The sequence below is a fragment of the Arvicanthis niloticus genome, chromosome 13 (genome assembly GCF_011762505.2).
Source record: "Arvicanthis niloticus isolate mArvNil1 chromosome 13, mArvNil1.pat.X, whole genome shotgun sequence".
Lineage (NCBI taxonomy): Eukaryota > Metazoa > Chordata > Mammalia > Rodentia > Muridae > Arvicanthis > Arvicanthis niloticus.
This window is the reverse complement of record NC_047670.1, coordinates 67,893,311-67,904,941: the sequence shown is the minus strand read 5'-3', so window position 1 is coordinate 67,904,941 and position 11,631 is coordinate 67,893,311. Positions and strand designations below refer to the sequence as shown.

Genomic DNA, 11,631 nt, shown 5'->3' with positions numbered 1-11,631 from the left:
TTGCTTAGTATTGGATATTTTATTTTGCATTTACAGTATCTGCTTCCCCTATAATGATCAAGGCCTTATGGTGACACAATGAAAACTTACCGGCAAGTTAGGTATAATGAAAAATAATGGATAATATACAAACATGTCTCTACAGAATCAAATGGTGAGACAATGAATACTTATCACATGAGTTAGGTATAATGAAAATCAATGGATAATTTACAAACAGGTCTCTATAGAATCAAAAACATTTTATAAAATACATATTCTAGTTCACATGAATTTTAGATGTTAAAAGCCATGTTACAAGACAAAGATAAACAAAACATTTAACACTGTCGAGCCTAGCAGAACAACGCTGACATCAGCAAGCTGGAACTAGCTTCCAATGTTGAGTGTGACTGGAGGGAACAGGATTACTGGCTGGACCATCACTTAAACTATTTATTAGTAAGTTCTCTTCTTTTAAATTTCTACCAATGAACAATTTATTTGCCTTGGTAGCTTCTCAAATTTTATAGTTATGCTTGTTAACAACTTGATTGAAAGACCTGAGAATTAGTGGGAAAAAAAGGAAAATAGCACGTGGTCTTACTGAAGTGACCAGCATTGACCACGGCACGCACTGAAGAGGAATATGCCTATAAAAGGGATGGACAGAATCTCAAGGCCAAAAGTAACTCCAAGCATTCTCACTTAGAGAACTAAAAAAAAAAAAAAGTCCCCAATTAGTTTTAAATTTTTAAAATTGCATAATACAGATCTTCATACATCCACTGTAGGGCTCATTAAGATTAATCATACTGCTATTTCTACTTTACTGTATGTGATTTAGGGGTATCTCTGCAGACAGGATCAGAGAGGCCACCAGACATAATGGCAAGCATTGAGGCTCACACCTGTACCTCAGGAAAGCTGAGGCAGAAATCCCAAGAGTTAAAGGTCAGGGCAGGAAAGTTTGGAGCCAGCCAGGATACACAGCAAGACCCTGTCTCGAACACAAAAGTAAAAAAGGATAGAACTGAATGAAAATGAAAACAAACCAAAAAAATACCCCACCCCCCAAAAACCAAACAGGATCCTGAGCATGGTAGCACATGGGTTTAACATCAGCGTGCAAGAGGTAAAGGCAGGAAGATTTCTGTGAGTTTAAGGCTAGCCTGGTCTACAGAGATTTTCAGGCTAGCTAGGGCTATACTGTAAGACCCTGACTTAAAAAAAAAAAAAAATTAAAACAGTGATTTTAAAGGTGCCTAATGTCACAAATTATGTATTTTGCCTCAATGAACTACTGGGAGGGACCAGGAAGTGAGCAAAAGACCCTGACTGTCTCCTCACTCACTCACGACATGCTGGTGGCTGTGCTGGCCTGTTTCTCTGAGGACACTTGTGAAGAGTGAGACCCTCTAGGCCCACAGAACTGAGATCATGGAGGTTAACAGTGTCATCTGTAACTTAATCACGAGCATGAGTGCCGTGTCAGGTCCCCTCTGTGATACAGTGAGGGCCTAAAACAAAATGTAAGTGCTCTGTATATTCTACTCTTTCATTACACCCACGAGAAGGGTTGCTGAGCCGTCAACTTAAAATTTATCCTGCATCTCAGATTGCCCCTCCTGTCAGTCTATAATATTGTCTAGAGAACAGTGAGGCGCCTCCAGAGCACTTCATAGAAGAGATGAACTAAGTTCACTGACTTGGGAAGGAGATTTTGTTCTAACAGATCCTTACAGATTTTCAAGTGCTTTTTTAAATTCTCAAAGCAAATATCATACGATAGCAAAGTTTTAATTCATTAAGACGGCATGTTTTGACGTCACCAACTCAAACGCTAACAGTGCCACTATTGTATGCAACCTGGAATGATCAAATTAAACTCCTGAGACCAAATGATCACCATCATCAGACTGTTTCAATCCACCAGCTCCGCACAATGACACAGAGACTTTTACTATTTATGAACGCCTAGGCCTTACAGCTTAGTCTTGTTCCCAGCTAGCTCCTCTAACTTAATTAACGTAGTCCATTATCTCTCATTCAGTCCCTAAAAGTCAGACTTCCTTGGTGTCTGGGTGGCAAATTCTCTGCACAAAGCCTTCTCATAGTTACTATCTCTGCCCTGATGTCCTGCATTCCTCTCCTGACCTAGAGGGCATCAGTGCTTTATTAAACCAATCAGAAAGCGATAGAGAAGATGTCTACAAACTATGAAGAAGGTTGAACAATTAGAATGACAATACCAAAGTCTCAACAGAACTCAGCACTCTGCTGAAATCAACATCTGAATACAAAGACAAGCTTTACAGGGTAACAAGATTACCTTAAAACGTCGAGGAAGGCTGTGGAACATGAGCTAAATACAGAAAGCTGCTCTCCAGAACTGCTTTTTTTGGAACATTAAAACTGAACATTATTTTTGGAGGGAGGAAGTGTATAAAGATGAATAGAGTATTCTACACACAGGGGAACATTCTAATTAAGATACTTTCAAAGCTATTGTAGCTGTTTATTTAATACTAGAAATGTGCTTGGCTAGCATAAAGTATTTCTCTTCATCACAAAATAGTAAGTAAGGATTTACACAATCCAAGAGGGAAAAGCCTAAAAATTTTTTTGACCTGGGCACTACTTTTTCTAAAAAGGGTCTCCAAAATCTTGAGTAGAATTGTCATACTCAGTAATGAAATGCTTGAGTTCTTCAACACAGCGCTCACCGATTTCATGTAAGTTCTGCCTCAGTGCAAACTGGATAGACTTTTCTAACGAGGGATCTTTTTCAATCAGCATTTTCACCACCATCCCGAAAGTCTCACAGTCTTGCCGGTAAACCTAGGATGGCGAAACACATTTTGGTTAGATGAGTGAGATTAGCGAATTGAACACACGGCTGGCTGGTGCTGCTGAAATCTGTAAGGAAGACATGGCAACACGGCTGAAACTCCCAATGCCAGCACAGCCACTGATGAAACCAGCCTTGGAGATCAGCTCACAACTGACTAAACACAGACAGACAGACACACCCACCTCTGAGAGAAGAAGCAGGGTGGGCATCTGAAGCAAGGCAGACTCCATACAGGGCTTTACACTTGGGTTAGGTCAAGAAGGCAAGGTCAAAAGAAAGGTGAAAAAACCCTCATTCATTTGTTAAGAGAGGAGAGGCTGGCCAGGTGTGCTGGCCACACATTTAATCCCAGTAGAGGCAGAAGGATCTCTTGAGTTGAAGGCCAGTTTGATCTACATGGCAAATTCAATGTCAGCCAGAACTACTACATAGTAAGACACTGTCTCAAAAAAAAAAAGGGGGGTGGGGCAAAGAACGGAAAAAGTTTCTGAACTTCAGAGTCTTTGAATCACAGCCAATCAACAAATTCAAAATTGTTTGGATATAACAAAAAGCTGTCAGAATGTTGAGCATCTATCTAGAGAAGCACTTTGCTTGTAAATATTTAACCAAGGCCACCAAACAGGGTTAAGATCAAAACAAAAGATCATGAACACAGAGATGTGTGCACTACATCCATGATGTGTATATGAGCATACACACGTGTTTCGTGCTCTTTTTGTTTTGTTTTTGTTTTTCGAGATAGGGTTTCTCTGTGTAGCCCTGGCTGTCCTGGAACTCACTCTGTAGACCAGGCTGGCCTCAAACTCAGAAATCCGCCTGCCTCTGCCTCCCAGGCGCCAGGATTAAAGGCGTGAGCCACTACCGCCCCGCCGTCTTACATGTTCTTTAATGAATATTCTTTTATTTCAAAGTATGTAAACTTTATCACTGGCAATTAGATATTTACTGCCCACTAGATGTGTGTGTATGTCTATACACACTGAGTATGGATGTGGACATGTATGTACACACACTGCATGCAGATGGATCTGTACACACAGAGTAAGGCGGTCAGCGGACAGTTCTGTGGAACTGTTTGTCTTCTTCCGCCTTACGTGGGTTCACAGAACTAAACTCCAGATGTCAATGCTTTGACTGCTCAGAAACAGCTATTTAAGGGCTCAATGAAATTAGGTTGCTACATTTTACTACATTATCATGCTACTGAAATTAACTCACAAAGGGAGGCATGGTAGTATGGGCTCACAAAGTCTGACAGCACACAGTAGAACCATGCCATCAGTTTAAGGCCAACCTGAACTATAGAATGGGTTCAAAGCCAGCCTGAGACCCAGACCCATAGCAAACAGGAAGGAAGAAAGGAAGAAAGGAGGGAAAGAGGGAAGAAAGAAGGGAGGGAGGGAGAGAGGGAGAGAGGGAGGGAGGGAGGGAGGGAGGGAGGAAGGGAGGGAAAAGATTTACCAGTTCCAAGGAAATTGAAAGTTTTACAAAAATGACATGACACAAAATAAAATATATAAAACCCGTATCTGGGGCTGGAGAGATGGCTCAGCAGTTAAGAGCACTGACTGCTCTTCCAGAGGGCCTGAGTCAATTCCCAGCAACCACATGGTGGCCCACAACCATCTGTAATGGGATCCGACACACTCTTGTACTGTGTGTCTGAAGACAGCTGCAGTGTACTCATATAAATAAAAAAATAAATAAATCTTTAAAAAATAAAGTAAAACAAAGCTTGTGAAGAAAAAAAAAATATCTGAGAGCAGGTAAGGAGCTTGCTGCCAAGCCTGAGGACCCGAGTTTCATCCCTGAGTTTGAGCCCACATGGTCAGAAAGAGGCAACTCCTCTGAATTCCACACAAGCATGGACGTATGCACAGACACTCTCTCTCACTCTCTCTCCTAATATGATAAAATGTGTTTGAAAGCTATCAAGTTTGAGCATTACCAAACTTATAAAGCCTTTGATTAACATTTTTAAAAAGTGTAGAAAAGCAAAAAGAGGGAGGGGCATGGGATAGGGGTTTTCTGAGGGGTGGGGGGGAGAATGGGGAAAGGGGATGGCATCTGAAATGTAAATAAAATATCCAATAAAAAATAAGAAGGAAAAAAAAAAAAGAAAGCTATCAAGTTCAACTCAATGATTTATTCGTTTATCCCGAGGCTTCCAGGCCACAGAACCAGTGCAAGCATCTTGCAAACCAAGCAGAAGCGGTCTATTAGTAGCATTCACTACATGTAGCATTGAGGCAGCAGCCACATTACAACTGGTCTTACTGCACAGGCTCCCCACCACAGTCCTAGGGGAGAGCAGACTCACCATGCTTGAGCTGGGTGGAGGTAAGCCCCAGCAAACACACTGTTACATAATAACAGCACTCTCAGCTCACACCAACCACAGGCCTCAGAGGACTCCTTTGTGGGTGGCCTACATTTTACTGACTTAAAAAAAAAATGTAACAGATGTACTAGATAAAGATAATGTTACACTCAACTAACCTACAAAGTCTTTAAAGCCAACCTGCTTCTTAGTTAAACCCCATCACAAAACACAATTGGGCTACATATCTACATATGAAAAAAGCATCCTGAAATTCTAATACTGAAACCATGACTGTCACCTGCTACAAGTATTTTTTGCTTAGTCTTTTTGGGATTCTGGAGAGATGGCTCAGTGGTTAAGAGCACTCACTACTCTTCTGAAGTTCCTGAGTTCAATTCCCAGGACCCACATGGCAGCTCAGAAGTATCTGATGCCATCTTAGAGTATGCAGGTACACATGCAACCAAAATACACATACACGTAAAATAAATTAATTTAAAAAATAGTTTTTTAAAGTCTTTTAAAAATTATTTACTGGAATACAAAAATCTTTGTACATTTTTTTTTTTAACAGAAATAACCAAAACTATTGAAAGCAACCTAAGTCTCCATTGAGGGAATTTAAAAAAAAAAAAAAAAAAAAAAAAAAGAGTTTAATGCCTAGCTGGACATGAGATAGGAAATAGTTTTAGTTAAAGGAAGACCTCGCCCTGCAACATTTTATAAACACAACTTGAAACTGTCAGAAACCTATTTCCGAAGAACTCTGTTCCACAGTGGATCCACTCCATGACAGGAAGGGTGCAGCTCTCTGCAGCACAGCCTGTCTGCTTCTGCTCCCTAGCTGGAAATGCATCAACAACCTGCAGATCTGATAGCTGCAGGCCACACAGGAAGACTCTATTGCTGTTTTTGTTGTGTTTGGACCTGATCAAAATAGGAAGCAGGTCAATGTCTGGGTGGAGTTCACATATACTGCACACAGCTAAATTTGTCAGCAGAATGAAAACATCACCCAACGCGTTTTCATGGCCCTTTATTATAGAGACCAGTATTAACAACCAAATTTTACACGGGACTTCTAGAAATATATATTAAAATAAACTAGACAAAATTTCAGTTACTAATTATACTTTCATATCAAATACAAAGATTTTCAGTTGAATACAAAAGATACCTTGGCAAAGCAAACTCAACAGCAAATTTGCTGGGTGGGGTTGGAGAGGTAGCTGAGCTGGGGGAGGTGCTTAACAAGCATGCAAAATTGACAGCGCTATAACAAGTAATCGAACAAAGTCGTTTGTTAGGATATGAAAGTCCTCTAAAAAAGAACTTGTATTCTGTGTTCTTGGGGCAGGAGAAGAACAAAGTTAAGGCAAGATAAGGGGAGATTACCACACACATTCCAAGTCAGGAAGGCAGCTGGGGGTGGAGGCAGGGGGAAGCAGTACACTAGCCTGCAATGTTCCTTCATTATCCAACAAGACTATTTCCTCTGCTGTTGCTGCATCATCATCTCAGGTCATTTCCTTTGACCAAACACATTTGCTTAAAATGCTTTATGTCCTGCTTCAGGAGCTCATCTCCTCAAGACAGAGGTAAGGTGCTTCATACCTTTAGGGAAGTACCAACCATCTGTCAGAGATTACGGTTTTTTGTCTGTTTGCTTTCTTATAAATCTAAGGATTTATAAGATTTATAAACCCAGGGTCTCAACTATGTTAGATAAACACTCTAATTACCTCTAGCTTAGTATAGTTATAAATAATACACAGGCCAAAAAAGTCTCAAGGGAAATCCTAAACCATTATGAATTAAATAAAAATGGCAAAATTTGCAACAGGTGGCAAAACTATATTTATAGAAAAATGAAACAATTGAATATTATTAGAAGACACAAAATTAGTAGTTTTTGACAACACTAGAAAAAAAGAGATAAAATTCAAAGTAACTAGAAAAGAAAGAAAATGTTACAAGAGAAAAATAAACTGAAAGACAGGAGATAAGGGGTAGGACAGATGGCTCAGAAAGTAAGGCCTTGCTATGTAAGCACGAAGGTTTGAATTCCACTCAAACAGCTGAGTGCACTCCCCAGCAGTGAGGAGCCATCCCTGAGGCTGGCAGACCAGCCCAACCCTCACTGAAAAACTTAAGCAGAGGCTGGGAGATGGCTGTGATTAAGAGTGTTTACTACTCTTACTGAGCTAACACCCAGGTTTCATCTAGGCTAGACAGCTCACAACAGCTGCACTGAGCTTTCTGGCCTTTGTAGTCACGCCCATATATCCCACTACACACATTACAAATAATACAAAAATTATTTATTTATTTATGAAATGGAGAGTGACTGAGGAAGACACCCAGCCCTGAGCTCCTGCTTCCATATTTATGTACACACATAAAATAAATAAGGAGGAGAATCAGTGTAAGCAGTGTGAGGTTCTAATGTTGAGACAGGGTCTCATTTTAGCACAGGCTAATCTCTGAGCAACTATACAGTAGAGAATGACCTTGAACTGATCTTCCTGCCTCCAGCCCTGGAGTGCACAGGCATGTAATTACCTGTAATTACCACCATGCCCTGTTTGTGTGGCTCTGAGCTGGAACCCGGGCTGCAAGCGTGCTAAGCAGGCACTCTAACAAGTAAACTACATCTCCCAAACCTGGCTCTTTGAAAAGAAAGCAAAACTGCTAACCAACTTTGGAAAAAGAGAAAAGACAGAAATTACTTGACTTCAAGGATATTTACTAGCAAATAAAAGGATATTATAAACTTTCTTTTCACTAATTAGATGAAATGGGCCATTTCCCTGAAAGACATAATTTGCTAGAACTATCCATCCAGGCTAGGAACACACAGACACACTAAAAAGCTCTAAAGGCTGGTGTGTACCTGCTCACGGTCTAGGCTGTGCAAACCACTCTGGCTTCCATGTCCAGCACCACAGCATAAACAACAACAACAATTCCAAAATGAGGTTTTCTGTGATGTTTTCATATTTTATATATAGAACACAGCCACAAACATTTAACTGTAACACTGGCATGTATACTCATGTGATGTGCAAGTTACTAAGACACACATAAAAACTAGGATGAACTATTGAAGGAGGAGGCAGTGTCTCCTCAGGGCCCACACACCCACAGCTATGGACCCCATGTGCACACTTCTCCTCACTAGAGGGCACATCTCCTCAGGGTCTACACATCCATAGCTACGCACTCGGATGTGCACACTTCTTTATTACTCCTTAAACAGCATTCTACATTGAACTTTGAATTTCAAGTAATCTAAAGATGTCATAAAATAAATGGAATGTTATGTAGGCAGGAGGTGGGAAGCAGGCAGGAATCCTGTCGGTGGCACTGACGCACTGCGACAGCAATGTATATTTAAGGGGTACCGACTCTTAGGAGCTTGAGTCTGAACGTGACACTATTGACAGACTAGGATCAATATGGGTTTGAAACACATAGAAAAGGCAGAGTTTACATTAAAAACCTAAACAAAATAAAACAACAAACTAACTTCCAGGGCTGGGGATACAGCTCCGTTGGTAGAGTGTCTGGCTTACACAATGCCCTGGTTGAGCATGGTGATGAACACTTGTAATGAGCAAATTCTCCCATTTCCATTCTCCAAATCACTGGGCAAGTGCTGGGATTACAGACATCCGACCCCGAGTGAGACTCTGTACATGGTTTGAGGGTTAACTGGCTGTCAGGCGGGGGCAGCTTAGTGCTGCTGAAGCTGCCGAGCTGCCTCACTGGCCCCAAGTCTCTGCAGTCACACATTACCTATAGTCAAGGGTCTCAGGTAGAGCTTAGGAAAAGAAAGCTCATGTAATTGTTAAATAGCTATATTTGTGTAAATAAGGATTGCTGAATATCACCCAGTATTTCTGGCTGTAACAAACTGAGGGCAGATGATAATACTCCAGCTAAACTGAAATTCCACAGGAACTCTGTGGAGCCATCATCCTCACCACAAGCACTCGCACTCCACAATACATTCTCCTGAATGGACATTTTTCAAAGCTGAGTTACTGGTGAACAAAAACTGCTTTTATTTTTGTTGTTTAGCAAAATCACCAGGGCTAAAATAATGAATAAATTTGAAGAAAGAAAAACAGGGAAAACCAGAAATAAAACCTTTTGTTTGGGCAACTGTCACCAAATATTTGATTGGTTCAAATAATAAGGGTCAAAGGCCTCCCCCGTTGCCATGTGAGCCAATCGAATGACAGACGTTATTTCCTCTCACTGCATTGCCATGTGCATGTGCAGCTTAGGACAGATGAGAGGCTTTTCACAGAAACACATCCTGGAAAATGAGTTAAGCCACTCTCATCTCAAACACATTTCCAGGATCACATGAGAGTAAAACACCATCTTTAAAATAATGTGGTTCCACCATTAGAGGGTTTAGTGTATTCATACTGTGATACTTAAAGTCCAGAAATTATTATTTATAGTCAGGATTTACTTCTTGAATAAACACCAATCATCTGCAACTTAACTGGTAAATTAGACTATTATTTTAAGAAGGAATATTTATATGTTTTCAGCGGTACCAACCGCACTGGTGAAGACAGTTTCTGCTCCGCACCCTTAATGACTGCCAGCTCTGCTTCTGGGGTTATATATGGACAGGACCTGGCAACACAACACTGTCCACTTGGAGTTTCCACCACCACCAATGGATACAATGAGGAATGTTATAAGAACACAAGATTAAAGAGGGCTAATATAGCTTTTGTAAAAATTAAAACCAAGTGTGGAAATGGTAGCATTCAGGGTGGCACCATGTAAAAAAGTCAAAAGGATTACATGTTACCAAGATACAACAATATTTAAAGCGAGATGTTTCTAGTTTCTGCTTCTGTCTCCACTGTGCAGTGATGACAGAAAGGCTCTGGAATTCTCTCTCAGATATTGAGTCATCTCCAGTAAGTTCAGCAGTTTTTATGCCAAACAGCCGAGCTTGTCCCCTCAGTGTTCGGTACAATAATCTCCTTAAACAGCGGCCATTTTAGCTTCAGAGACAAAGCAGGCTACGTTACACTGGAGCAACTACACACAATGTTAAGCCAGAGTTGGATGATGGTGATGTACCAAGTTTCTGATCTACACAGTGACAGCCATTCTACTCACATGCACAGGCCAAATGGGAACCATGATTTCCCATGGATAGAATTACAGGCAATGATTCAAGTCCAATACTTTGTACTTCAAGGATCAACCGTTAAAACCTTGGAAAATACAGCCTTCATATCTATGTGCATGCCACAAAGGAGAAAAATAAAAGAACTGCCAGAGATAAAAGTATGATTTTCCTTCTATAATAAACAGAAAAGAAAAAAAGGTCTACACGTACTTGTCTATCTATACTAAACAAAAATGTAACTTAAGTAGTTCATCTTCAAAACTGAAGGGGAAAAAGCCTCACTTTTAAAACTCCCATTGATAAGGTTACTCTTTCAAGAGGTGGCTCACAGCACTGAGTTTTAATGAACTGTAACTGGATTACAGCAGCGCTGTGATGATGTCTATGGCTACAGAATCTCCGGGTTTGGGTGCTGGGAGCCCCTTCCCTAATTCTCACTGTAAGGACTGCTACAGTGCCTCAGCTCTTTGCAAAGCGACTAGAAGAACACCATGAAACACCAGCTTTGTCCTGGTATAAACTATGCTGTCTTGTGTAAGGTTGTATTCTACTCTTCCCACAGTGGTCTCCCCATGCTTTGCCTGGATAGACTACAGTTTGAGGATGAAGACTTGCTCTGCACTGTGGACCATATGAATGACCACCTACCTGTCAATGGCCATAAGGCACTGACTGATAATTCATTCCTAAAAGTAGAAACAGTGCCATCCTTAACTTACCAAAGTAAAAGGGAACTGTAGGAACATCCAGACATAATAAATCTCAAGAAAGGCAGCCCAAGAACTTATTAGGCACACTAGACTAAGAAAATGGTACTACTCCCTCACCTGGACAGGATACCTAACACTGCCATAAAGCAACAAAGAGGGTGACCTCTTATCTGGCCATTAGGCACCAAACCCCCAGAGCTGTGACATCTGCTGTTTTCATGGCATACTTCAATTAGTGGCACAGTTCTGACCTTTGGGACACAATCTCATCCTACACCTCTACAGCTTCCACCACATGGCCCTTGTGTAGCTCAGCTTGACACTGTGACCTGGCAGTGGACTGACTCTGCTGCAGCAGCAGCAGCAGCAGCAGCACACTCACAGCATACATCCCCGACACATACACCTTGACTCTTCATTTCTATAACCTCCCCTCTTTAGCATCTCGAGTCCCTTTGAAGTTCTTTTCATTCTTCTGCAGCTTTGTTATTCTTGGCAAACTGTTCCCAACCAAAGCTGCAGACCCGTGCCTGTACTGCTACTGAATAAGACACAATGTGCTTACCTACCTCCCCGACAGTGTGCTAATGTCTAC

General features: G+C 41.1%; 1 protein-coding gene across 11 annotated transcripts in view; it reads right to left on the bottom strand.

Annotated features, from left to right (window-relative positions):
* Pphln1 (periphilin 1) overlaps window positions 1-11,631 on the bottom strand; it is a 95,465-nt gene continuing 83,834 nt past the window's right edge. For all 11 annotated transcript variants that reach the window (XM_034516166.2, XM_034516167.2, XM_034516170.2 and 8 more), the window contains one exon: window positions 1-2,820. In XM_034516166.2, the coding sequence (XP_034372057.1) occupies window positions 2,626-2,820 (195 nt within the window). In that variant the 3' untranslated portion in view covers window positions 1-2,625. The remainder of the gene's footprint in view (window positions 2,821-11,631) is intronic.